This window comes from Drosophila montana, unplaced genomic scaffold (assembly GCF_035044405.1).
Source record: "Drosophila montana isolate Dmon_TW-CO22-7 unplaced genomic scaffold, ASM3504440v1 contig_3438_1, whole genome shotgun sequence".
NCBI lineage: Eukaryota > Metazoa > Arthropoda > Insecta > Diptera > Drosophilidae > Drosophila > Drosophila montana.
The window spans coordinates 92455-120203 of NW_026998322.1; the positions used below are offsets into that span (position 1 = coordinate 92455).

Sequence of the window (27749 nt, forward strand, 5' to 3'; positions counted from 1 at the left end):
AATGCTACTGGCCGGCAAATTCAAATATTTTTCCACGGTCACACTGTTATTCCTCAACTGGGAATCGCTGTAACTGTGACTCTTCACGGCAGCGTTAATCGCACTCGTTCGCTGCTCAAAATAGTTCATGTTATTGCCGCCGTTATGTTACGCTACATTTCTGTTTTGTCATCCGTTCTTTTTTCACAACAACAAATAATGTTATTCAAACAGTAAACTAACTGGGGGCACGTAACGCTGATGTTTTTGTTGTATGCGCAGCGCACTTGAGTATTGTTGTCATTGTTTTTGTTGCCGCACCGTTCTACTTGTGTATTTTTGCTCGCTCGCACTTGTTGGTGTGACTTTTCCCCAATTGTGTATGTTTGTTCCGTTCGCGTTCGTTCATTGATTTCCTAATTAAGTTTATAATTAAAATTAATTGAAAAATTACCCACATATGTACATATGAATGTACATAGGAAAATGTAAAGTGGCGCGCGTGTTGTAACGTCGAAAATTAAGTGCCTGTGTCTATTAAATTGGAATAAAAGCACGTTAAAAATTTAAATACGAAATTGTGCCAAAAACATCAACGCCAGCCAAAAAGGTAATTATAATAAGCCAAGTGCACGTTTTTTCCCCTTTATTTTCTTGCCTAATTGATGACTTCCCTGCCGCGCTCTATTTATAATTAAAAACGTCTGCAATGGCAATTATATTTATTGAACAAAAGGCGAATGTGCTTGTATATAAAATGTATCTACATATAAATGTATGTACATATATATATGTATGTATATGCATAAAACAACTATAAAAATTCTTTGCACAAAATTTTAAATGGCCATAAATTGTGCTAAAAGTCGCGTTGCGGCTTAAGTATTTTTGCGGGCTGTGGCTATGGCTATGGAGCCGGAGGGATGTGTGGGTGCTTATCCTATTTAGTGACTCAGGGTTGCCAACGTGTGCAAATTGCAGTCATGGTTTATGTCGTTATTATGGCCTTGGATGTCTCTTTACCTGCTACCTGCTCGTTGCAAGCCATTTATGTTTCATGTTTAAGAAATAGCCTGCGGCGTGAAACGAAAAAGTCGTAAATGAAAAACCCCTAAAACGGAAAACTAATATAAAAAAAAATGATTTTTCGCTTTCCAGGTGGTCCCGCAAAATACAACCGTGTGGCAACTCTAGGCAAATTAACTGTTTTACCTGCACACATAGAAACGCGTATTCAACACAGAACGGATAATTTAGTGGAATTTTCGAAAATAGCAAAGGAAAGGCAACCATAATCCTCAAGAGCAGCAGCCGCAGCGGCAGTGGCAGCTCCAACAACAACGCTGGCATAATAATCAAAGATTAAATCAGGTTTATATGGAAGGGTTAAAAAGAGCAAAAGCAGCCTGTCACAGGAAGAAATACACGTTTCCTAGTCGCTAAGGCACATATACAACAACAACAACAACAACAGCAATAACTACAACGAACAACTGATTTTGATTACAACTACAAGGAGCGCGCGCTACACACAAGCACACGTACACACACACACGTGAGAGCGAGAGCGAGCGAAAGAGAGAGAGAACGTCTGTGAGCTGGTAAGAGAGAAAGCATGCACAGATTAACAAACGTGCTCATTTTTCCGCTCAGTTCTCATTCGAGTGCGGTACGGTTACGTTGCGTTGCTGTACGAGGTAGCGGTGAAAATACAACATAAGATTTTCCGTTTTCCGCTAGGCGACGGCACAGCACAACGTATGGGCGGCATTTGTTTTGAAAGCAAAGTAAGAGGAAAACGAAATATAAACCTAACGTCGCGACCGCACCTCGCCAATAACTTTTGTTTGTGATTCTATGTGTGTGTGTTTTGAAACGAATATATGACGAAAAAGGAAGCAAAGTCAAGTGAAAATAGTGCAAAAATATACAGAAAAAAAAGAATTATAATAATAAGATAGCCAAAAGACAGCCCAGACCGCAGAGCAGAGACCAGTTTGAAATCGCCGCCTATTTGCAGGGCAATACATGCGCCACCGTCGCCGTTGGCAGAAGCAGTGCATGTGCTATGTGCTTATACGTGTGCGAAAGAGCTGGCAATAGTTTTGAGTGTGGAGCAGGGGCAGTGGCAGTGGCAGGCAATTGAACGAACACACAAACACACACATCTGCACATGCTAGCCAAGACAGTGCTACAAAAACAACAACAACAACAAGCGACCACATACGGTGAAAAGGCCGCGTCGCCGTCTCAAGGAGCGAAAGGTAGAGAGAGAGGCAACGGCATCAGCATCAGCAGCAGCGGAGCGAGCTATAAGAATAATAAATTACACTTTGCTTTTGCTATAATAAGAAGAAAAATTTATATACACACAAACACACACATGTGCAAGTAATGTTTTTCGTGTGTGTGTGTATGTGGGGGGAAAATTGTAATAATATATGAACGTAAGAAAAACGCTGGAAATGGAAAACTAAAAGTAAATTTCGAAAAAGCAGCAGCGGCAGCGCAAGTATGCAGCTGTGTGTGCGCGTATGTGTGTAAATTATTAACAGTTAGGCTGCGCAAATCAAAAGCAAAAGAAAACGAAGAAGAAAATAAACAGCAGCAAAAAAAAGTGAATAACATTCTATGTGCCATCATTTTCAAAACAACAACAACAACTACTATAATTAAGCAAAAGGAGCAGCTTTAAAAATATATAAATAAATACATATACACACACGTAATTATAAGCGTTATTATATACAGTATTAGCAACAAAAACAACAACCACAACTACAGAAAAAGAAGAACTTAAAAATGTCCTGCATATCGAGCAATTTTAGCTCATTCTTTCTCAACTCCTTGAACGATCCTTCAGAGTTTTCCAAGTACTTGAGCAATGGCGAGCTGAAATGCACAAATTTCGAGGAATTTCAAGTGTTTGCACAGTCAACGCAACAGCAGCAGCAGCAGCAACAACAACAACAACCACAATCACAGTATTCATGCACAAACGGCGTCGGCAGCGCTGAGCTCGACTATGAAGCAGCGACGTCGCAGTTGCAGCGCGAAGTTGCCGAAACGCCGGCAGTGTCAAGCGTCACAGTGTTGCCAAACAATCGCTGGCCCACAGCGGTGGCAACGCCAAACGGACACGCGCCAGCCTCTGCCGCTGCCGCCGCCGCTGCGGCTGCGGCTGCCGCCACCGCTCAACATTTCGATGGTTCCTTTGAGTTTATCAAATATCTGCGCCACTCCACGGACTTCACGCCCAACAGCAGCAGTACCAGCAGCAGCGGCGGCGGCGTCAGCAGCAGCGACGCAGTCGACGGCGCAGCGGCAGCAGCAGCAGCAGCGGCGGACAAGGCAGGCAGCAAACTGACTGCAGTCGGCGCAGCGGGCAGAATCACACCACCACCGCTGGCGGCGTCGCCGGTGGGCGCCGGCCTCCTGGATCTGGACTCGACGAGCATCACGCAAAAGTCGCGTTCGGCGTCGCGCAAAGTCGCCGCGCTGCTGTCTTCCGTTTCGCGGTCTTCCAACAGCTTGGACACCAGCTCCTCGACGCTGGACGCCGTCTTTGATCACGACTCGAAGCAAACGATCTTCGAGCTGCAGCACCTGACGAGCGCTTCAAACGGCTCAAATGCCTCCAATTCGAATGAGTCGTCGCTGGAGCTGCTCGCCTTTCCCAGCTCCCATCTGAATGCCTCCAATTCGAACACCTCCTCCGAGGAGCATTGCGGAAGCGCTGCTGAGTTTGGTGGCCTGTTGGGCGGAGCTAGTTGCTCCAGCGCCTCGGCAGGTGGCGGGGCGCCTAAGCTATTGGGCAGCTTTGTGATCAAGGAGAACTTCGAGGTGCATCCCTCGCACAAGGTGGAGGAGGGAATCTTCCAGCACATGAACAAGCTGCCCTCAAAGAAGAAGGACACCCTTAAGCAGCTGGGCGTTCGATTCACGGGTCAAATGACATTGACGGACAAATCGATTGTTGTCGAAAACTTCATCAAATTTTGTGAGGTAAGCCCTGGAAAATTGATCAACTGGGGGATACTCTGTAGTCAGCATATTACCAGCGGTTGTACAATGATGCCTTATGGCAAGCTTAATTGAACAAGTCAAATCATTTTTCCAGTTTCAATTAATGTTCAACATTCTCTCTATCATTACATTACATATACCACATACAAGTATGAATAGAATTTGATTTTCGCTAACATAATCACAAGCTTCACATATATTTATATATAAGTATATATGTATCTAAATATATAAACATGATATGTATATGTAATCATATATATTCATAACGCGGATACACCGTTCATATCCTTTACACAAGCGCATTTCTCACTCTATTATATGCCGCCCGCACATATCACACCCATACATCTGCACACACACACTCACACTCACCCAACGAATGTCATTATAAATTGTAATAACAGCAGCAGCGACGCCAGCGTCAACTGAGCGGGGCAGAGCAGCAACACAAAACCCACAACCACAAATTCAGCATACAAATACAACTGTAATCATGTGTGGCACCAATGTGTGCCTGTGTATTCCAAACACCTACATACAAACATATGTACATTTATATTTACACACACACACACACACACAAACACACACAGACAAATCGCCCCCAACACATTTGGCGCCTTTTCAACACTATGCCAGGCAACCCTCCCAACTCTCACACCGACAAATGCTCATTACGCTCAGCTTTATCGGAACGCACACACACACACACACATACACACAATCAACTAGATTTGGTCGAAGCAGCACCCGCACAACCCACACACTCAAACTATATACGAAACGGCATTGATGGCATAATACAGGAACAACAACAAAAACAACAGCAGTAGCTAGGGCCTAACCTTATTTCAACATGGCTGCTTTCTCGGCCCTTCGGCCGCTATTACAACATTTTAGTTTTAAGATGCCTAGCTTTGATGTTGTCGCTCTGCTCTCCCTACCAGTTCAGCTCAAAATTGTTGCGCGCTCTCTCTTACTCTAGCACACACTCACTCCTTTGCTCGCAAAACTTTACTTGCCGGGAGCAGCGGCAGAGGCACCGGTTTCTGCTGCTCAAACTACAAAGTTTTGTGTGTGTGTATATATAGTTATGTGTGGGTAAGTGGGTCTGGCAACCCCCAAAAAGCTCAAGCGGGCGCTATTGAGTAATTGTATATGAGCCCCTCTCTTTCTCTTTCTCTCACACACATACACATTCTCTCTTGTACATACATACAATCATCAAGTTACTTGGGGCGTTTGTCCGACTGTCCATTGAGCTGCCTTCGTATGTCCTTTCATATGCATGTACGTATGTATTAACATATGTATTTATGTATGTTTTTGTGTGTGGGACCCTAGCGGCGTCGTTGAAGGCTACTAAATGCGCATGCAGCAGCAGCAGTAGCAGCCGCAGTCACCAATACACATCTGCAATAAGTTTGCCAATCTGTGTGTATATGTATGTGTGTAAGGGACAGCTAAACTACGGTTGAGAGCGGGTTGGGACGCGGGGCGCAGGACGTTGGGCGTTTGGCTGGGGCAGGTACAATGTCTCGGCTTTGCACAATTTACGCGCTCACACAGAAACACATGTACATTGATTATAATTTTAAATTATATACGCACACGTACGCAAACATACGGACATAAATTACTATGTAAATACATACTTATATTCGTATAACTGTACTTGCCAAACTTATATGATGACTATATATGCACATACACTGTCAACACACACACACACACACACACACATATATATATGGACATAAAATATTTAGGTTCATGCGTCGTTTTTGCCGCCTTTGGGGCCGTATTAAATTAGTGTTGTATAACGAACACAAGGGGTTACAAGGGCATGGGCATATGCAGATTGTTGCCAAAAATGTAAAATATACATATAAAATATTGTTGTATGTAACTTTTGTTGTCGCACTGCAGCCACCGTGCCCGACCGCCCATTAGCATTGGCTGAACAGGCTAATGTGAGGTTAGGTTTAACTCTTCGTTCAGCTATCGCTACTGGTCAGGCGACAGTAACTTAAGACCCAAGTAGGGACCCCCAATAATGAAAAGCCAAACGAGCATTTGGGTAATAATTAATGAGCCTTTTCCACCCTTTTATCACACGTGCGCCGCTTAAATTGTTGTTAAAAACCTGTTAAACGCAAAGAGTGAAAGTGTGAAAATTGTAGCCTCCCTAACAAACACACACGCACACACGATGTGTGACTGGGGCGCACACGCAACCCTCAAAAATCACAAAATCATTGCCAGGCGGCGGCAACACGAACAACTGTTGTTGCACGCACAAGCAGCAAAACAGAAACAGAAAGAAAAACAATTCACACTTGTCTCAATAAAAACAACAACAAGTCGCATCACACCACATATACACAACATACACCACAGACAACAACCGCAGGCCGCCACACACAAACACGCACGCACACACACACACACACACACGGTCAGAGAGCAGGGCAGGATACGTCACGCACAGGCACGCACAAACACAAAGTCTGCGTGCTGCCAATAGGTTGCAAAAAATAAAAGAAAAACAACAACAGAGCAAAACAATAAAAGGAAAAGCAAAAACACAATACCGCAACACATTGCCATTGCTGCCTTCATTCTTCTTTCATGCTTCCCGTTTTTTTTTTTTGTGGCTATGAAACAGTTAAGCGGCTATGGGAATGTAAACACACAAAACGTACACTCCAGCCACCCGCAGCATCCAAAACAATCAAGCAGCAATAGCAGCAGCAACACTTGGCTTGACAGTCAAGCTCGGCTCTCTTACCATTACCACTCTCCCACTTTGTAGTTCGTTATCTCTCTTTCTCTCTCGCACGCATACTGCTGTTAATGAGTCGCCAGCGTCACGCTGCCCTCTTCACGGCTAACACCTCTGAAGGGGCCTGTCATCATTGAAAAGGCGTTGAATTGGTTACTCGAGCTCTCGCGCTCTCATAATTTGAAACACACACACACACACAAAGTCAAGCTTAAAGTATTTTGGTAAATTTGACTTGGCCTGCTCCTGCTCCTTCTGCTGCTGCTGCTACTGCACGCTAGTATCCTGTGGCTGGGCGTCGTCACTCCTTTTTGCTCTATTGATTTTTAACATAATCAAAACCCCAAATGTATGCACACATGCATACATACATTTATACATTTATAAGTACATACATTCACACAACTGGCATTTTCGACAGCGTTGCCATGTATGCTTAGAAGTTGGCAGGCTGATGCTTTGGGTGGCAACGTTGGCGTCGCGCTGATTATGAGGATGTTGATAAGTTTTAACGTTGACGACGACGAGGACAGCGCTGACGACGAACGAGCGCACGACGACGCGTCGACGATGCTTGTTAACTCTCTCTCTCTCTCTCACAGAACACACACACGTGCACTGGCACAGGCACAGACACAGCCGTCCGTCAAGCTGCTGCGCCTATTTTAAACACAGACACAAACATACACACACACACACACACTCGCACAGAGAAGCACATGGGCATGCGACAACCCTTTTAGCCCCCACAAGTTCCTCTTAGTTCTCCTCAACCCGTCTCGCCATCATTGTTGAAAATGGCTTCATTGAAAATGTTGTTTGCTTTTCTATTTGGGTTTGCTTTTGCCGCCTTTCTCTTTCCGTTTTTGCGTTATTTTATATTTTTACACTATAAAATATACATTGTGTGTGTGCGCGTGTGAGGGTGTGAGTGTGAGTGTGTGCTGGGGTGTGCACGCTTGTGTGTGGCATGCTTTTAGGCGCAGAGTCCTTTCTATGATTGTGTTTGCATTTTGGGGTCTGCAAGTTTTTGGCTTTTGTAAAATTTTCGTTTTCAACTTTTCGTTGTACACGAATTATAAGTTTTGATTAGTAGTGGGCAAAGTTTTCATTTGCATCTGTATGTGTATGTGTATATGTGTGTGTGTGTGTGTGTGTGTGTTTCTCAGGGTTACTTTGGTGGTTGGGCATAGACTAGTTACGGGTGTAGATAAGTATATGGTATATATGGGTACATATGTAATACGTATATATATATATATTTATATAGCTAGGAAATGAGTTTCAGCTTTATAATAGCCGCAAAGGGGGTTTGGCCAGGTTTATTTTGCTCGTCCTGGGAGGGGTTTTTATATAAACTTGGTTTTAAGTTCCAAAAAGGGAACGGAAATTTCCATGTTCAGCTAAATAATATAAATTGCCGTTACTTTTTACATTAACAAAGTTACAGGCAGGATGTTTTTCATAGAGCATACGTAGCATACTTTTTAGAGCGCAGCATACGTAGATATATGTGCATTTATAAATATTCCTATATATCTATTTATTTCACAGGAATACGATATTAAGGATCATCGGCCGTGGTTATCCTTAAATCAGTGTGGCCTCAACAAGCCCGAACAAATCAAATTCGCGCGCTATTTAGGCCAAGGTTTGCCAACGTTTACGCTCTTCTGCATTTATAGCAATTTTAAGAATCTGTTTTGCACCAAACGCACAGAAATGTGAGTAGACCCGAAATGAAAGAGTCTCTAAATTACATACATATACTTATAAATACCCTTTCCCCCACCCCCACAGCTATACCAAGGATGGCTACAATCTGCCTTATATACTCGATAAGACCAAGCGCTTCCTGGCCAATACAACAGCTGGTAAGTGCACAGACCCCAAAATAACCGAATCCACACCCCCCTCTCTCTCTCTCTCTTTGCCCATATGCGAATATTAAGTATAGTGCAAATGCAGCAACGAAAAAAAAACAACAGGCAAAAAAATAGATTGCAATAGAAAAAAAAATGAAAATAACCTCAAAATAGCTTCAAGCGAAATGTGCTAAATTTTAAAAATATACACAAAAACGAATACGTTTTATTTTTCCTTTATGATTTTCTTCTATTTTTGCATTTTTGCATTTTTCTCATTTCTCATTTGCTCTATATATTTGATTTTCACATGCACTTTCTGTTCGCTCTCGTAACGCAAAATGAAAAATATATTTAAAAATTGGCTGCCTATTTTTGCGCTCGGAAAAGAGCGGAAAAACACTAGAAAAAAAATCTAAAAAAAAAACAATTATAATTTTTGACTTCAATTTTTTGTGTTCTTCTTCTTCTTGTTCTTTTTCCACGCATTCGCTTTAAATCACTAGGCGAAAATACCAACAACAACAACAACAACAGCAACAAGACCAACAACACAACAACAACAACAACATCCACACCGCTCAAACAGACACAAGAGCAATGCGAATCAGCGCCAGCATCGCCAGCAGCAGCAACAACAACAACAACAACAATAACAGCACCCAATAACAACCACAACAACAATAACACACACGCAACAGGCAACAGCAGCACACACTTACACACGCAGCAAGCAGCGCAGTCGCAGCATCAGCCGCCGTTATTACCAGCAGCACGCACAATGACACCCACAGGCACGCTCCTGCCCAGGCCGGGCACGCCCACAACGCCGGCAGCGGCAACGCCGCATCCGCAACATACGCATTTGATGCAGCCACATGCACCGCCGCATCATCTGCAGCCGCAGCAACAGCAGCATCAACAACAGCAGCAGCAACAACTACAACAACAACAGCAACAGCAATCGTCCACGCCCACGCGTGGCCCGCCCCTGACGCCGCATCACCATCAGCAACAACTTCCACAGCACGCACATCATGCGCCACCGCATCCACATCACTATCCACATCCGCATCCACATATGCAGCAACATCCACATCCGCATCCGCATCACTTTGCCTACGCACATCCGCATCAAACGCACTACGGGCTGCCACCACATCCGCATTCCCATCCCCATCCGCATCCGCACTCACATCCGCATCCACACGCACATATGGCAGCACCCCTCGGCTATGGCCAACAGGTGGCGCCAACGGCACCCCAAACTGCAACGCAGCCGCCGCCGCATGCGTTGCCGCCCAATATGTGAGACTGGCGTCGGCGTGGCGCCAAATATGGCGGCAGTGGCGCCACCTGTTGACAATCGTAGGCGGCTCCAGCTACCTAAAGTATCAAAATCGAACAATATAAAAGCCCCAACTACTATTATTAGCTCTTAGCTCTTCTATTTACACCATTTGGTTTATTTTTGTTTATCATGTTGTCTTTGTCCTGTTTTGCTCTTAGCGTATGTATTTCGTTTGTAGTCTAATTTTACAAGCTTATTGCCAAATTTTTTTAATATGTATTATGTTAAACGACTAAATTGTTGGACGATGAACACGCCCTGAACTATGCAATGTTATTCCTTGAAAAGAGATTATTACAATTACACACACACACACATACACATGTAAACTGTCATTATAGAGAATCATGCTAACGCGCAACTATTGAAAGTAATATGTAATAGTATATATACATATATTTTAGTAAGCCAGGAACAAATTATATGTATATGCAAAACCCATCCTAACTATATACACAGCCTCTACATATATGTATATACAAACATATAAAGCGAAATTTTGTTTGCAACAACAAATATACATATATATATATACATACATAGCAAAAAACTAAAAAGGTTTATTTATTTTTAATGAGTATTTATTGAGCCTGTTCTCGCGTGTCTGCATTTGTGCTAGCCAAGCGTCACAATTCTATGGCATTGGCCGCTGCGCTCTTTTTCTCTCTTTCTCTGTCTCTCTCCCCCTTGCTCTCTCTATAAAAATGAAACTCTTTCTTGTAGACCTCAAGAATATGGCGGCCGCAAATGACGGTACGCTCGAGTTTGCCAGCAATAGCAGCAGCAGCAGCAATAGCAACAATAACAACAGCAGCAGCAGCGTTAACAGCAACAGCAGCAACAACAGTAACAGCACGAACACTGTTAACAGCTACGTAACAGCAACGGCTTCAGCTCAACCCTTGGACACACGCTATAGCTGTGTGGCGCCTGCGTCCCTGCCCCTGTTGCCGCCACCGTCACTGCCGCCGCTGGGACCGCCGCCGCGTTCCCTAGAACAGCTAATCATCTATGAGAATTTCAATGTGCACGAGACGCATCGCATCGAAGATGGTGTCTGCACGCACATCAGCCGCCTGCCGCCCAAGAAGCAGGAGCTATTGAAACAGTTCGGTATACAGAGTAGTAGCCAGCAATGTCTGAGCAATTATGAAAAGTGCATACTCATCGAGAACTTCATCAAGTTTTGCAATGTGAGCAAATGTGTATCGACGTGCTCATCCTAGACGCGCACATCCTATCCAGGATGGAGGCGATTGCGTAGCGTGCAGCGGAGCTTTGTTCTTGAACCCCAAACCCTACCCAAAAATTGGCTATCTTTAATATACGATCCTCACATTGGCATTATTCATTGTTATAGTATCAGTAGACCTCAAAATTGCACCGTCATCCCTAGAGCATAGAACAAAACTCTTGCCGTTCCCTAAAGTAGAACCCATTTCTTAACTGATTCACATATTTTGCTTTGATTAAACTAGGAATATCAGATATCCGATCATCGACCCTTTTTGGACTTCCACGAGAGCGCTTTATCCAAATGTGAACAACTTAAATTTGTACGATATCTGGGCCAGGGGCTATCCAATCTGACGCTAAACAAGATCTATGTGGCATTCAAGGAGCTGCTGGGCAACGGACGACCCGACAAGTGAGCTTCAAGTTTACTCATTAGACTTAATAAATCCTTAATACTGAATCGCTTAAATCTACTTCTCAGAGCTGGTCCGGACAGTTACAATTTGGACGTACTCTTGAAAAAGAAGCGCAAGAATCTCTACAATCGCCTGCATGCGGCTGGTAAACCATGTTCGTGTCTCTTTTATTCAAAGTTACAACAAATGGGATTTTTAAGTTCAAATTGGATTAAATACTAAATTTTCACTTAAAGTGTGACCAGTTAACCAAATTTAATCGATTATTTTTAACGCTTAATTCGCTTTCATAAGTTCAAATATTTAATTATGTGACGTAAATATTTAATTTTCTCTCTTTATTTCAAAATGGTTTGAGATAAATAGAAAACTTTAGTCCCGAACATTGCATTTAGCCAATCATATCTGGTAAATGCCAATTTTGGGTAGCAATAAAATTTAGCCCGCATTTTGTATATGAAAATATTTACGGCTTGCAATATTTCCAGTACAACGGGCAACTGTTAATTGAAATTTAAATTATTTCGTTAAAATTTTAAAAGGTTTGCAATTTTAGTAAGTCATTTTAATTTTACTGTCTCTTTGTAGCAACAAGTGTCGATCTAGCAAAGTACGATTCCACGCCGCAATCGTCACAGCCACATGGGCAGGCGTCAAATTCTTTGGTTACACCAGCGCCACGCCCACAACACGCCTTCGCCGCACTGACAGCAGCCACGCAGCAGAGCGATGCGTGCAGCGAATTAACGCAATACAGTTATGTGCAACGGTAAAAGCTATCCTTAGCGCCTGCGCTGGCGTTGCAAAGCTACAACAACAAATACAACAAATTTACACATACACACGCATACATATTACATATACTTCCTGGAACTGGACCAGTAACTGTTGTGTCTTCAAAACGAAAAAAAAAAACAAAAACAAAATTATACGCAAAATGTGGAAATTGTTAAGCGAAATGATGCTAAGTAAATTATTGAAAACTAAGTGCTAAATTATAAAGAAAATACGAGAAATTAGTAAAAATTAGTGTAACAAATTTAAACTACCAAATTGAAACTACCATCATAACGGTAATGAGAATACAATTCCAATTAGATATAAAGCGGAAACTCCAACAAGCATAGTTTTTTATGCCAAACCTTGGCAATAACTTGATTCTTTACATTTGTAGCCCGTGCTTCGGTTTCCAAATTCTTTCATTTTTAGTTTTCCAAAAGTTAAACAAACATATATATATATATATATATACAGTATATAGAGTTAAGCTAGATTTTAAGTGCAACACCAAAATTCAAAAAATAAATCAAAGACCTCCCAAGAAAGTTCCCTAATATGCATATACACATCAACTATAGCATATAGTTTGTAAGTTGAGCGAAGAAAAGTTTACAATTAAATTAGCAACACGAAGAGACACACGCACAACAACAGAACACTGAAGTAACAGTAGAGCAAACATAAAAGATTAACAAAACAATTATTCCTATATACAATACTTATATACAACAAACATTATAGATACATAAAAGATTAAAAACGGAAACGCAAAAATCAAATACCAAGCATAGCAATTGTAAATTCAATATACATACATGAATATATATAAAAATAACATAAACAAATATATTATATACTAAACCGCCAAGACTCTCGCATTGTTCTCTTTAAACTGTACGGAAACTTTTTATTTACGATTCAAAATGGAGTTCTTTACCCGAATATTAACTTGCAGCAATTTAGAGGCATTTGGGGGTACAAAAGAAGTAAAATACAATACAAGGCAGTTTATATGGGCGACTTAACTAACACACACGCGACTCCTTGCTGAAAGATTTGTTTTACTTAAACGTAGCAATAAGAATATGTTTTGTATGTTCCAACTGGCGCGCAATTTTGAATTGCCGTTATCGAAAGGTGTTGGTAAACGTGAATCTAGTTGGAATCTTTTTTGCTCATCTTTTGCTCGCGCTCCAGCGCCCGCTGCTTGGCCTTCTCATAGATGGGCAGTAATTGTCCAGTCTCGCCAAGCATTTTGAGCAGCTCCACAATAAAAGGCAAATAGTTGTGTTTGCGTCGCACGTTTTCCACCTGCAAAAGCAACAGATTTCAATTAATATCGAAGCTCGTAAAATATATATTTATGTATAATAAAAGTAAATGCCTTATATCGTTTTTTCTTCTCAATTTCATACTGTATGTATGAGCGCAGGCTATTAATTTCAGTCTGACGATCTTCCGCCGTGTCCATGGCATTGGCAGCCGGATTGAGCAGCTTGTCAATTTGTTGCTCATAGATGCGCTGTCTATCTGAGATCAGGGCCATTAAATTAAAATGTATTTCACCATCACTGTATCGCTGCATGCGTTTCTCAATGATCGGCCGAACTACATCGATCCAATTCTGCTCCGGCTTGATCTCGCCCAGATCGATGGGTCCCTCACGCAGGCCATCTAGCTCATACAGACGACCAGCAATGGGCATATAGCCAACAAAATGATAGACATCCTCATCCTTGTTCTGGTTTTTCATATCCAGCTCAAAAAGCGTTTGTCGCGCAAACGAATTGTGCACGGTGCGTATCTGCGAGGCATTGCTCAGCGTGAGGCCCTTGTTGTAGGGATCGAAGCACTGGCAGAACTCCTTGAAATTGGTTAGCGTTTCTCCTAGCTTGATGTCCTCATGATTTAGGTTCAGCAGCAAACTAAGTATGGCTTGTGTCGCACAGGCATTGTTAATCACTTGCTTGGCAAAGAATATATGATCGCGATCTAAGACCACCTTGCCAACAGGTTCGTCCTCTTGCACCCACTTGAACAGAAAAATTAGACCATGTATCGGCTCCAAGTCCTTGAATGATTCACTGTCCAGGCTCCAGATTTCTTCCACCTGAGCGCCATCGCATCCTTTAGAAATAAATAAACAGTTTAATTGATGAGGACCACGCTTAGCGCCATTTCATGCCGGCATTAGCTTCCGCGTCCTCTTGCAAAAAAAAAAGCGCGCGCGGCACTTAAACCTACCAAATTCACGTATCAGCTCCGTAAATACACCCGGATCACTTTCTATGAGACACCAATTGCCTGCTCCTTCGCTCATTGTGTGCAGCTTGTTGTAGGTTGCTTAATTTGCAAAATTTGCCACTAAAAAATTTTTTTGTCAACTCACAAGCTACACGATTAATGTTAGGGATGTTCATATTGTACCGATATTTAAAACCGATAGGTTTTACCATACGATACTTACGTATATTTTGATGTGCATTAGATCGATTATAGGCGACGATAATTTCGATATGCAACACATATGTTAAATTTTGCAAATTACTACAAACGACTTACTAATGCCTAAAATTTTTTTGGTATAATTACATTAAGTCTTACCGCAGCTTTAAGCTGTTTTAAGTACATGACATTTAGCTGTGTCCCATTTCATATTTTAAACATCTATTTCTCTGCATACATAGCTGCATTACGATTGCCAAATTGCGGATATTTAACGATATTTGAACGTTTTTGTTCATCTCTAATGTCATGGCGGACACAAAGCAAAGCGGTGGGGAAAAAAAATTATGTGCAAGCAGAATGAAAAATCTAACGTAAAAAAATTAAATTTTTCTGCGGCCAGTGAAATGTAAACTTATGATGTGTACGATAACAATAACAGTGAGACAATAATGTATATTTTAGTGTAACAATTATAATGCGTACGGCTAGGTGAAGTAATAAAAATATGACGCGAAAATATGATTTCAACTTCGTGCAGGCACCACCAACAAAATCAGTGTTTGTAATGTCAGTGGAAAATTGGCAATTGCGTACGTTTATGTAAATGCAGAGAACGGGGGATAAAAACAAATTGCGATTGCTACCAAATAAAGAGTTTATTATTAACTGTGTATTAACGAGCGCATTCCCACTTCTCAGTGTCAGAGAAATATTGGGGAAAAAGAGGCGCGAAAAATTCGCGACAAAATGGTTGTCTCAAAAGACAACAAGCGTCGCCGTAAGGAAACCGAGACACCGCCAACGTCATCGTCGGTGGCGGCGGCGGTGACTGTGGCTGTAGAGTCATCACCCGAGATGCCTAAAAGGTGAGCCTATGCCCCCCTATCTTTCTGTTTGATCATAAATACCTCCATATGTATATATGTAAATTGTATAAAGAGATGACGACGCAGCAGCAGCAGACTTTAACTGTTAAGCGCCCTCCCCACTCTCGCGCTCTGCGTGAAGTGTGGTGCGCTCCATTGTATAAGCAACAGTGTTGTCAACTTAAAGAGTTACGAAAAAGCTAAAACAAGCCAAAAATAATTAATATGTACCAATTCAACTAGTGTTGGTAAAGGCTTCCCAATTTGATACAATATATAAAAAATAGCCAAAACAGCTGTAATTGTCTCTTAAAAAACAGGCTAAATTTAGCTTTAAAAACAAACTGGACAACACTGTTGCACAAGCGTCGTGGCGTTGTTGTTGTGCAGGCAAAGGGCTGATTCGCATTTGCTTTAGGGTAGAGCAGGTGTCCATGTGTGCGTGTGTTTATGGGTGCGTGCGTGTTTGTGATGTGTTGGGAAATTCAATGCGTTTTTCTTGTTTTTGATTTTGCGTATAATTTGTATCCAGTTGCATCTGCTAGCAATTAAAATTCACTCACACTTTTATCTTTTCTGTGTCCCGTCCCCTGTTTTTGCGACCAATCTATTGCAGAACGAAGGTGCAAGCACAGCGTAAGTTCGCGCAAGGACAGAGCGCGCCCAGCGCTGCGGGCCCATTCAGTGCCGCCAGCGTCGCGGCAGCTGCAGCGGCAGCGTCTGGACCAAGCACATCCACAGAAAGCCACCAGCCGCCAATTGAGATATTGCCGAACAAGTGTCCCAAGCCGCAGGATTTTTTAACATTTCTCTGCTTCCGCGGCACCTCTGCGCTTCCAGCCCACTTGGACTATTTGAATCAGGGCAAATCCAAACCAAACGAGGTCCCGCCGAGCAGCGACGCCAACAAAAAGAAGAACAACAGCAGCAACAAGAAGAAACGCGGCAGACCTGCCAAAACTGCAACAGCGAAAGTTGCAGTTGAGCAACTGCAGCAGCAGCAGATTCAGCAGGTGCAGCAGTTGGCGGCGAATGATAAAACGGCTAGTGATAAAGTTGAGGCGGTGACGCCGCTGCCGGCGGCGCCTCTGCTGCTGGCGGGTGCCGTGCGCAAACGCGCCGAGGTGATAGCTGAGGGAAATAGACGAGGCGCAAGGCGTCCAGAGACATTAAAACGTCGTTCGAATCGCGCCAACAACAGGGAAAAGGATGATGAGCCCGAGCATCAGAAGCGGGATAAAGCTGATGCAGCTGACCACAGCAAAGAGGATGAGGAGGATCAAGAGGAGGACGATGACGAATTCTTTTCGGCGCACGATGCCAGCTCACGTAATGGCGGCGCCGACGACACGCTTTCCAAGTCGGAAACCACGCATTCGAATGCCAAGCGCGGACGCAGCCAAGCGGCGAGCAGAAAGGCAGCTGCATCTCATTCACCAGCTGCCACGGACAACAGTGCCGGCAAGGATAAGGAAAAGGGGCCAGTGAAGCGTGTGCGGCAACGTGAATCGCCCATATTTATACCATCACCGGAATCTTCCGGGCGCATGACACGACAACGTGCTTTTTTTGAGCCCGTCAAGGTGCCGCCCAAGCAGGAGCCGCAGGACAAGGAGCAGCAGGACAAGGAGAAGGATGTGCAGGAGCAGAAGAAACCACCTGCAGCGACAGAGCCCAAGAAACAACAGCCCGAGATCGGCAAGGAGAAGACGAACTCCAGCATTTATGCCAAAGACGCGGCCAAGCAGCAGCTGGAAAATGGAGGCACAGCAACAGCTGCAGCAGCTTCTGAACAGCAGAAGGGTCTCAATGTGTTCGACTTTAGCTCCGATGATGAGCAGCCGCTGGCCAAGGCTATAAAGCTGAAAAAGGGTGGCAAAAAGGGCGGAGCTGCAGGAGCAGGAGCAGCAGCAGCCACAACCAGCGTACGTGGACGCAAATCAGCTGGCGGATCGGCAAAAAAGCAGCAGCGGGAGGAAGAGAAGGCAGCTACGCCCGCCGCGGCCAGCAAAGCAGAAGAACAACCCAAAGCAAGGCGCGGCAAAGCGCTCAAAAAGAAAGCCGAGCAGCCGGGCGACGAAGATGACGACGAGCAGGAGCCGGAGCCAGAGCCAGAGTCAACACCGCCCTCGCCAAAAAAGCAGGCCAACAACAATGCGCGTCCAGTGCGTCGACAGGCGCAGGCCAAAGCCCAAAAAGCCAACGAGCGCTCGGCCAGTCCCAGTCCGCAGCGGAGTCAGCGACCGTCACGCAAAACGAAGGAGGCGGCGGCCATCTACATGGGCATCATTGGACACAAGCTGCAGCTGGCCGATGACGAGGAGGATGATCTCTCGCTGAGCAGCTTTCCGGACATACCCAATGTCAAGCAAATGGAGAAAATGGAAAAGGAGATGAAGAAAAATGCGACGGGCAAAACGAGCGAGGCGCCTGCCTCAAAAAAGTCAAACAAACCAACAGCAGCAGCAACTGAAGCAACAGCTGCAGCTGCATCTGCCGAGACGCAGTCGCAGTCAGCGCCTGAGCCGACAGCAGCGGCAGCAGCGCCGCCGGCCAGACGCGGACGACCGCCCAAGCAAGCAAAAGGTGGAGCTGGAGCAGGAGCAGCGACAGCAGCAGCGGGAAACGTCAAGCCACAGATTGAGGGCATGCTGGTAAAAAAGGGTGCGCTGGCGTTGGCAAAAGCCAAGTCCGAACAGCAAAAAAACCAACAACAACAACAACAACAGCAGCAGCAGCAACTACAACAAAAAGACGACTCCGATGCGGAGGAGGATTTTTTAATCAACGAGGAGCTAAACGAAACGAAGCGCAAGCTGGAAAAGAGTTTTAGCGACTCCGACGATGAGCCGCTGGCCATAAAAGTGCCAACAGCAGCGGCCACTGCAGCAGCTGCCGCAGCAGCAGCAGCAGCAACAACAACACCTGCAGCAGCAGCAGAAACAACAACAACAGCCAAAGCCAGCAGCAGCAGCAGCAAAGCGGAGAATGCAGCAGCAACAACAACAGCAGCTGCAACAACAACTCCAACAGCAGCAACAACATCTGCAGCAGCATCCACAGCAACAGCAACAGCAGCAGCCACAACAGCAACGACAACAATTGTCAAACCACAGCTGAGCGCCACGCCCAGTGCCACGCCTAGTGCCACGCCCAACAACAGCCTGTCGAGCAGCACGCATCTGACCATGTTGCCGCTGACCGCCAAGCACATGCCGTACTCCATATCGCCGCCCAGCTACGCATCCGCCGCAGCCACCTTGAAGGCCATGGAAAAGAAGTCGCCGGTGCCCACGTCGAAGATACTCAATGTGCCCGCCACGTATGCGCTGCCAGGCGCTGGAGCTGGCGCGGGCGCTGTGGGCTTTGCCAAGACCTCGTCCTATTTGCCGCAAGCATCGCCGCACTATCACACACCCTATGTCCGGCCGCCCACATTTAGTGCCGTTGCAGCAGCGGCTGCTGCGGCAGCTGTGGGCAACAAGACGCCGCAGCAGCAGCAGGCGACGACAACGCTGGCCACAGCGGGCACAGTGACATCTCCACTCAAATATCAGACGCCGCCCACAACCTATCCGCCGCCCATCGAAGCCTATCAATGTCCCAAAATAAATCCCAACTTCTTAACGCCCAAATACGAGCGCAGCAGCGTTTTGCCGCGCGCCAACAACATCAACATGAACATGAACATCAACAACAGCAACAGCAGTTCGACGGGCAACAGCAATCTGCTTGGCAACAACAGTTTTGCGGCGCCGACAGCCGCGCGTGGCACGCTCAACAGCCTGACGACGCCCGTGGCAGCTGCCCCAAAAAGTGTTGCAGTTAGTCAAAGTCAAAGTCAAAGTCTTAATCTCAGTCTGACTGCAACGCCGACGGCTGTGGCATCCACATCAGCAGCAGCAGCTGCCGCCGCACAGCAGCAACAACAACAACAGCAGCAGCAGCAGGTGTCGCCAGGGGCGCCAACCACGCCCACAGCAACGCCTGCAACTCAGCCCAGCAGCAGCAGCAACAATAACAACAACGGCGGCAGCAGCAACAACAACAACAACAATGCAGATCCACTTAAAGATGAAATTGGCAGTATCTTGGCCCAGGCGACGCTCATGCCCAGCAAGGAGGAGTCGGGCAAAATCTTTGGCATAGCCAGCGTTAGTCTGGCGCAGAGCTCCGGCCCGGACAACACCAAGTGCACGCTGGGCAAATGCGGTTCCATACACAAACCGGTGCTGGGTCCGGTGGTGCCCACCGAGGGCTACTTTGGCGATCAGCTGACCAGCAAGGAGCGGCGCAAGGCCAAGGTGAATATGACGCACGAGCAGATACAAAAGTGGCTTATCGAGTGCAGCTCGAATCCGGACGAGATCCAGGATGATCTAGACGATGACTACGATGACAGCCTGCGTCCGCAGCAGGCGCAAACGCCGCCAGGTCCCACGCGCGACGACAAGGAGAGCACCAGCTTCAGCAGCTCCTCGAAGAACACGCGCGGCGAGCTGGGCAAAAGCGAGAGCGCCTGGTCAGCCAAGGGCCCATCGCTAAAGGCCACCCCGGTGCTGGTTAGCACAGCGGCAGCAGCTGCCACAGCTGCGTGCAATCGCAAGGAGACGGAAACGGACCCGGACACGCTGGACTTTGACAAGTGCGTGACGCCCGTGAATCTGACGCAGAAAACACAGCTGGAGCCAGCTACTGCTGGCGAGAAGAAGCTTAGCGAGAAGAAGCTCAAGAATGCAGCCAGCAATAGCGTCAAGGCGGCGGCAGCAACAGCTACTGCGGGCAGCAAACGCAGCTCTGCGGCGACTTCAACGCCAAGCGCCACCCCAACTCCTCCGCCGCCGAGCAAACAGAAGGCGGCCAACAAGAAGCAGGCAAATGCGGCTGCAGCTGCGGCTGCATCAAAACTGTCCACGCCGCCGCCCACCAACAGCAGCAGCAGCAACAACACGCCGGCAACAGGACCGACAACGCCGGCGAAGCGCACGCCCGTCTATCAGAGCCAGAGCAAGGGCAAAGCCCAAACGCAGGCGCAGGACAACAAACAGCAGCAGTCGGGCAAAGCGGCCGAAAAGACTTCCGTGTATGCCTTCGGCAAGGATGAGGAAGCAGCCGCAACTGCTGCGGGCAAAGCAACAAATCGACGTCGCAACGCGGACAACGAGTCGGCGGCGCCGCCGCCTGCGCTCAGCGAGCGTTCGCCCACAAAGAAACGCGCAGCTGCAACAGCGGCAGCGACGGCGGTTCAACTGACGCTCAGTCCCACGGATAAGCTGGAGAAGCCCAAGGCAGCAGCCGCAGCAGCGCGCAAAAAGCAACAGCAACAACAACAACAGCAGCAACAACAACAACAACAACAACAACAGCAACAACAGGCAACAGCAGCCGCTGCAGCAGCAGCAAAAACAGCTGCTAGCGCTGGCGGAGATTCGGACGCAGAGGGCGCCACCTTCTATATACCACTGCTGCAGGGAGCCAGCGGCGGCGGCGAGGGTGGCATTCAAGGCGTAGCCGTCAAGCTGGGACGCGAGGGACCCGATGGGCCCAACCAGAAGGTGGTCATGCAGGCGACGCTGGTCACGAAGGCGCAAATGGACACGAACTCCGCCAAGCCGATGCCGGACAATGAGCTGGTCAAAACGCTGCTGAATGCGGCGAATGATTCAGCTGCTTCTGCAACCGCCGGCAACAGTCTAAAAGCCAGCACCTCGGCAGCAGCAGCTGCGGCGGCGGCGGCAGCGACGGCGGCAGCTGGTGGCCTGGTGCGCGTCAATTCCAATTCGTCGCTCTTCTCCGGCTCCGGCAAGTCGCGTACAGCTGCTGCAGCAGCGGCTGCGACGAACGCCCTGGCCAAGAAGTACAAAGACGATACGCCAATTAAGATGGCCAATAACACGGCATTCCCGCGACACGATGATCCCACGCAGATGGTCGAGGCGCCCATATTTAAGCCCACCGAAAAGGAGTTTGCCGATCCCATCGAGTTCATTGAGCGGATCACGCCCATTGCAGCCAGATTTGGCATCTGCAAGATCATACCGCCGGCCAGCTTCAAGCCCGAATGCCGCATCTCGGACGAGATGCGCTTCACGGCGTACAACCAATACGTGCACAAGATGCTGCATCGCTGGGGACCCAGTGCCAAGGAGCTGAGCGCAATCAAAAAGTATTTGGCCACGCAGAGCATTGTGATGAATCATGCACCCTGGATTGGCGGTATGGAGGTGGATCTGCCGCGTCTGTATCACACGGTGCAGGAGCTCGGCGGCCTCAAAGAGGTCATCGAGAAGAAGAAGTGGGCGCGCGTGGCCGAAGAGATGTGCATACCGAAACTGGCACAGGATCGGGTGACCAAACTGGATGACATCTACTGCAAGTATTTGTTGCCCTACGACACGCTCTCCCCGGCGGAAAGACAGAAGCTCTTTGACGAAGTCGAAGCGGACTGGGCTAAGCGTGAGGCACGCGCCCGCCGCAATGCGGATCGTTTTGTGAATAGCACCGAGAGCGTTTCGAACGAGGAGGACGATGTGTCCACGGACGAGGATGAGGAGTCCGAGGAGGAGATCGACGGCGTTTCCATGGAGTGCATTGTCAAGGGTCGCAGCATGGCGCTCAGCCAATTCTATCGCATAGCGCGCAATACAATGGCCCTCTGGTTCAAGAGCACCGATCCCACGGTCAATGAAGTGGAGGCGGAATTCTGGCGCCATGTTGCCGTGCGCGACAGTCATGTGTGTGTGCATTCCGGGTCCATTGATAGCTCCGGCTGGGGCTATGGTTTTCCCAGTCCGGGGCCGAAGGGAAAGGGCTCGAATTATGCGCGCCATCCCTGGAACCTTAAAGTACTGACCAACAATGCGAGTTCTGTGCTGCGCTCTCTGGGACCTGTTATGGGCGTTACGGTGCCAACGCTCCATGTGGGCATGCTCTTCTCCGCCTGCTGTTGGTATCGTGATCCGCACGGTCTCTCGTGGATTGAGTATCTGCATACGGGCGCCTCCAAGCTGTGGTATGGCATACCCGACGACCAGAGCGCCAATTTCCGTTCGGCGTTGACCTCGCTGATACCGACGCACTGTCAGAACAAGACGATCTGGTTGCCCTGTGATACGGTGATGGTGCCTCCGCACATGCTGACCGATCGCGGCGTTTCCCTGTGCCGCATCGAGCAGAAGCCGGGCGAGTTCATTGTTGTCTTTCCGCGCGCCTATACCTCCAGCCTGGCCACGGGCTATGTTGTCTCGGAGAGCGTTTATTTCGCTACCATGTCGTGGCTGGATTTGGCCAAAGATGATTTCAGGGTGAGTTTTTGGCCTTGTTAGTTGCTTAGCAGCCATTTGAACTAAGGCTTACCATTGCAGGACATTCATGAGAGCTGCGAACCGGCCATGTTCTCTTTGGAGCAGCTGCTCTTCGCCTTGGGCTATGATCAGCGCGTCAATTCGGACACATTACAGCAGATGCTGCCCATGCTAAACGAGGTCTGCGAGAAGGAATCGGCGGCACGCGAGCAGCTCAGAGTATGTTCCCATGAAGAGCACGCCAAATCAGTCCGTCCTAATAAAACATGATTTTTTTTTAGGCCGCTGGCGTCACATCCACCGAAAAGGTGCAGGCGGAGAAGGGCCAAAAAGCGAAAAAGCAGCAGCAGCCGCCTCACAAATCAATCGAGAGCGAATGCGATCTGTGCCGCGCAAATCTGTATATATCGATGGTGCGCACCGAGGAGGGCAACGTCTACTGCCTGCAGCATGCTTTAAAAAATCTCAACAACGGCAATATTCAAGCCAAGCAATGCAAACTGATTTATGCGTATAATGTGGACGACATACAGCAGCTGATACGCCAGCTCCAGGAGAAGATTCAGCACAAGGCGGCCGTCAAGAAAAAGTAGCATCGTCGGCGTCGCTACTAAACCAGCGCAATAAAGATTAATGAGGAGATAAACGATCCAAAACAATTTAAACGGCAGCGTTTAAAAATATTTGTACATACGGCTACATATGCATAAATGTATTTATAAATATTGTAGTATATATATATATAGATTTGTAGGTTTTTCAGCGTGGCAATGCTTGCAATTTCACTAGTTTATACAGACATAATTATATATGCAACGATTTGTGTGTATATATATAGCAACTAATATGTTTAAGTAACGCGTTTGCAATGAATTTTGTTTTCCATTTTCTTTTGTTATTACTTGAGAACATATATATCCTGTGTGTTATTGATTGTATATGTATATATATATACTAAAAAAAATCAACTTAGGAATTAGTTAGTCTACGATTAAGTCAAAGAGCTCGCCTCGGTTAATACAAAGATTTAAGCACACTGCTAACGAGTGGCAATTTCTACTACCTTTTTATACAACATAATACATAATATATGATTAACACTTACCATAGGCAACATATAGACATCTAACGTGAACGGGAGTCGTAGTCTTAGACAGCATTACAATAGCAATAGATGTGGGCCCAGAGCCGTACGCGAAACTAAACTAAAGCAATTACTTCCTAAACGCCTGTCAAATCTTGCAGCTGATAAAGCGTTACAATTTTTAGATGTTCCAATTTGATGTAATTTTAAATATACACATACAAACATATATATCATCTACCAGTGCTATAGCAAACGGATAAACACACTCAACACACACAATTTTGACAAACCAAAATAGCAATAAAAAGCAACCATAAGGCAGTCGGTCCATTTTCCAATTGGAAATGGCTATAAATGTGAAGAACTTTAACTTAGATGTTCTATGTATTTATATAGTTGTAAAATTGTAATACAATATTTAAATAACAAGTGCAACAATAAATCTTAACTCGAAATATTACAAGATGCACAATATACTTTATTTAACTACATATATATATATATTTATATTAAATATATATACATATATATATATATATATATATCCTTATTAGAGGCAGCTGCTTTATCGGAAATACTTATGTAATTAATTATAATATATGTATGTATGAGTGTGAATATTCGAAAGTACAGATGCTTAACCTACGGCCAACCCCCTAAGTACAATCTACAGCCTACATGAGACGGCACTAAGCCTTTGGTTTCTTGGTGGGCGGCAAACAGTCGGTGGCCACTGCTGTTGTGCGCTTCACAGCGCCACTTGCTACGTTTGCGCTGGACTTGCCCTTGGCCAGGACATCCTCGAGCTGGCGCTTCAACTCGGATACTTGGGTGGCCAGTTCGGTAATGCTGCCCAGCGCCTCCTGCAGACGACGCTCCTGTGCCTTGCGCGATCCCTCAAGCAGGCGCACACGCGACGTAAGCAATTTTTGTGTTTGCCATTGTCGCTGCAGCTGCTTGGTTAGACGATCCCGATTGCAATTACATTGGCTGACATCGGTGCCAGCATTGCTGGCGGGCAGTGTGTTGGCCAGCAGCAGTGCCTGCTGCGGCAGTGTGTCGCTCTTTTGGCTCATACATAGCATATTGTGGCAATGCGTCTGTTGCTGCTGCTGAGCTTGAACCTTCTTTAATCGGCTGACCTTCACGCCATCGAAACTGATGTCGCCAAGGGCGCCACAGACAACGACCCTAGCGCTGGCCGCGGAGGAGGGTTCGTTCATCTTGATGGCCGTCTTAAAGTTGATGGCGATCTTTTCATCGAAGTGCTCAATGGCCATGGAGGAGATGTCGCGCAGTTCCTGCAGCACTTCGTGCGGGCGCAACGACTTTGTTGTGCCGCCCAACAGCCTTAATATGCTGTTGATTTCGTCAAGTACGCGACCGGGTATAAAGCAGCACATGTTGAGGTGTATAAACTTTGAGTAGGTCATTGTCAGCATTGAAATGCGCGTCTCAATGGACGTCAGGATGTCCGAGTGGCGTGCCAGCATGTGATTGCTGCGAAATAAAGACTTGTTATCAACAGCCACAATCAGTTCTTTAGATTATTTTTAGTTACCGCCGTTCTGATTCACGACGTGGCAGCAGGGATTTGATGCGTTTGAAGTTCTTGGCATGCTCCTGCACAACCTTGTTGAAGCCCGTGTTAAGCACCTGTTGGCAGATGTAGTTGAAGCGAGCGCATACCTAGAAACGAACAAAAGTTTATGGAAGCGTCTCGAGATGGTTCCGGATGACACATTCGATTTCATTTTTTACCTCGCGTTTTCTGGCTACCTCATCGTACGTGAGCAGCTCCAATATGTCCATTAACACAGTGTCCGGAAGATCTAAGATATGCATTATGCAGTTTAAGTTTGTTTTGAGAATTGAATTGGAAAACTTCCAAAATATATTGGTAGTGAGCACAACAAATGAAGAGCGAAAACAAACGAAAGAAAGAAGCAAAAATTGCCTGCGTTGCCAGACTGCTTGCTGCGCGTTCACAATAGCTGGGTGCTATGTCACGCATCGTGTGGGCAACTAACTGTAACGGCAACTTCGCCGCGTTTTTGAAGCGTCTTTTTAATTTAAAATTTTACTGGTTTTTATTAAAAAACCAATGGCTACGCAAAATGAAACGCCTATTGTAAGTCCAGCTCCCACATATTGCTCGGAGCTGGAATACTTGATTGCACTGCAAACGGAGGAGTTGGCTGGCTCGCAGCCGCGTCGCTCCCAGCGTTTGCGTGAAAGGAAGCAAACTGCCAAGGAAGATTCCCTGTTGCTGACTGATGCTACAGCTGGCGGCGGCTCACCTCAACTGTTTACTGCGACAGATGACGAATTCAGTCAGTTGGCTCAACTGCCTCCCAACCGTGTAATCTCATCAAATAGCTTTAAGAAACGTGCTCCTGGCAAAACACCGACGCCTGACACGGAGAATACCGAGGCGAAGAAGCGTCGCTCCCAGACCCCGACGAGAAGAAAACGAGGGCGTCCGAAAAAGCAGCCGAAAGCTATTCAAATGGCTACAACAACACATTCTGAGCCACTGCCAGGTAAACTGCGTCTCCAGTCACAACTCGCTTTGGACTCCCAGCACAGTGCCCAGCTGCAGCTATTGCCAGCTGAATTGCCACCCAGCAGCCAATCCAGAAGCTTTACTCCGTCGGGTAATAGGCGTAGACGTATTAAAAAAGAGCCTGAAGCTGTTCCCATGCAACTAAATATGCCTTATGAAACACAGAACATCAATTCCTACCTGCAGGAATCCTCTTATGCCGGTCCGGAGAAAGGCGAGTCCAATTCGAAAAGGGTGAACAGTAATTGGGCAGCCTCTGTCATCCCAACAGCTAACAGAGCATCCACATTGATCAGCAGCAGCACTCAAACATTATCTTATCAGTGTATGAACTTGACTCAGACTCTGTTGCCGGAACGTTATCCTGCACATTTTATACATCAGTTGCCAACGGAGCCGAAATATATTACCGGAACCATTATTCCAGACGAATTGCAACGTGTAAGCTGTGGAACACCTGCCAACGAATCAGGTGAAATGTCTCGTACGCCAATTGCGGGCCGTGAAATGTATTCCCCGTCGCCACCAAATGCAGAATCTTTGGGCTCCAAGACGCCATCGCTGAGTGAATCGCTTGCCGAAGTGTTTGGCACCAAGATACTACGAGATGTACTAAATATTGCGACGCCACGGATATATCGGCTGCACGAAGCTCATCTGCCCGCTATAGCATTCATGCTGGGCGTAGAGGTAGGACGGCTGCGCTCAGTCTTGGAGCTAACGCAGCGCCTTAGCCTGGAGCAACTGCAGCAATTGGCCCAGGAGTCGCTCGAGTTGATAAGCGTCAATTCATCCAGCGAGGAAGAGACTGAGTTGGCTAAAAAGCCGTGTTCATATAAACGTACAACAAAATCTTAATTAAGGTTAATTTGTATATTATTCTATTGCTTTTATCTTGTGGAACAGCTTTGGCGCAGTCTAGCGGTTTAAACGGTTGCATTATGATTTACAGCGAGTTGCACATCTCTAACTGATATCGATATTTGCATTTGATCAGCGTCAAGACAGCATCGCCGCTAGGCGGCGCCACTATGCG

At 46.4% G+C, this 27749-nt stretch overlaps 5 protein-coding genes across 8 annotated transcripts; 3 read left to right on the top strand and 2 right to left on the bottom strand.

The window, feature by feature from the left end:
* Positions 1-198: 198 nt before the first annotated feature.
* On the top strand, positions 199-12588 carry LOC135434657 (hybrid signal transduction histidine kinase L). 4 transcript variants are annotated; one of them, XM_064691301.1, is made up of 8 exons: positions 199-589; positions 1138-3985; positions 8349-8518; positions 8595-8668; positions 10734-11203; positions 11489-11658; positions 11728-11807; positions 12251-12588. In XM_064691301.1, exons 2-8 carry the CDS (start codon positions 2783-2785, stop codon positions 12433-12435), a joined length of 2352 nt encoding a protein of 783 aa, XP_064547371.1. In that variant the 5' UTR covers positions 199-589; positions 1138-2782; the 3' UTR covers positions 12436-12588. The 4 variants fall into 4 exon arrangements, 3 of the variants coding, with proteins under 3 accessions (XP_064547371.1, XP_064547370.1, XP_064547372.1); XM_064691300.1 differs by having other exon boundaries at positions 200-589; positions 11728-11816; XR_010437265.1 differs by lacking the exon at positions 12251-12588 and having other exon boundaries at positions 203-589; positions 10734-11118; positions 11728-11816.
* Positions 12589-13320: 732 nt separating this feature from the next.
* Positions 13321-14861, bottom strand: Uch-L5 (ubiquitin carboxy-terminal hydrolase L5). Its single transcript, XM_064691313.1, has 3 exons — positions 14687-14861; positions 13827-14569; positions 13321-13753 (listed from the first exon to the last, which is right to left on the bottom strand). The coding sequence occupies exons 1-3, from the start codon at positions 14760-14762 to the stop codon at positions 13598-13600; spliced, it is 975 nt and encodes a 324-aa protein (XP_064547383.1). The 5' UTR covers positions 14763-14861; the 3' UTR covers positions 13321-13597.
* Positions 14862-15186: 325 nt separating this feature from the next.
* Positions 15187-24610, top strand: Jarid2 (Jumonji, AT rich interactive domain 2). Its single transcript, XM_064691295.1, has 4 exons — positions 15187-15756; positions 16373-23060; positions 23121-23279; positions 23342-24610. The coding sequence occupies exons 1-4, from the start codon at positions 15638-15640 to the stop codon at positions 23651-23653; spliced, it is 7278 nt and encodes a 2425-aa protein (XP_064547365.1). The 5' UTR covers positions 15187-15637; the 3' UTR covers positions 23654-24610.
* Positions 24611-24751: 141 nt separating this feature from the next.
* Positions 24752-26091, bottom strand: pall (pallbearer). Its single transcript, XM_064691311.1, has 3 exons — positions 25909-26091; positions 25709-25836; positions 24752-25647 (listed from the first exon to the last, which is right to left on the bottom strand). Exons 1-3 carry the CDS (start codon positions 25990-25992, stop codon positions 24837-24839), a joined length of 1023 nt encoding a protein of 340 aa, XP_064547381.1. The 5' UTR covers positions 25993-26091; the 3' UTR covers positions 24752-24836.
* A 160-nt stretch (positions 26092-26251) lies between these two features.
* On the top strand, positions 26252-27635 carry mei-P22 (meiotic P22). Its single transcript, XM_064691239.1, has 3 exons — positions 26252-26954; positions 27141-27525; positions 27620-27635. Exons 1-3 carry the CDS (start codon positions 26252-26254, stop codon positions 27633-27635), a joined length of 1104 nt encoding a protein of 367 aa, XP_064547309.1.
* The last annotated feature ends 114 nt before the right edge of the window (positions 27636-27749 follow it).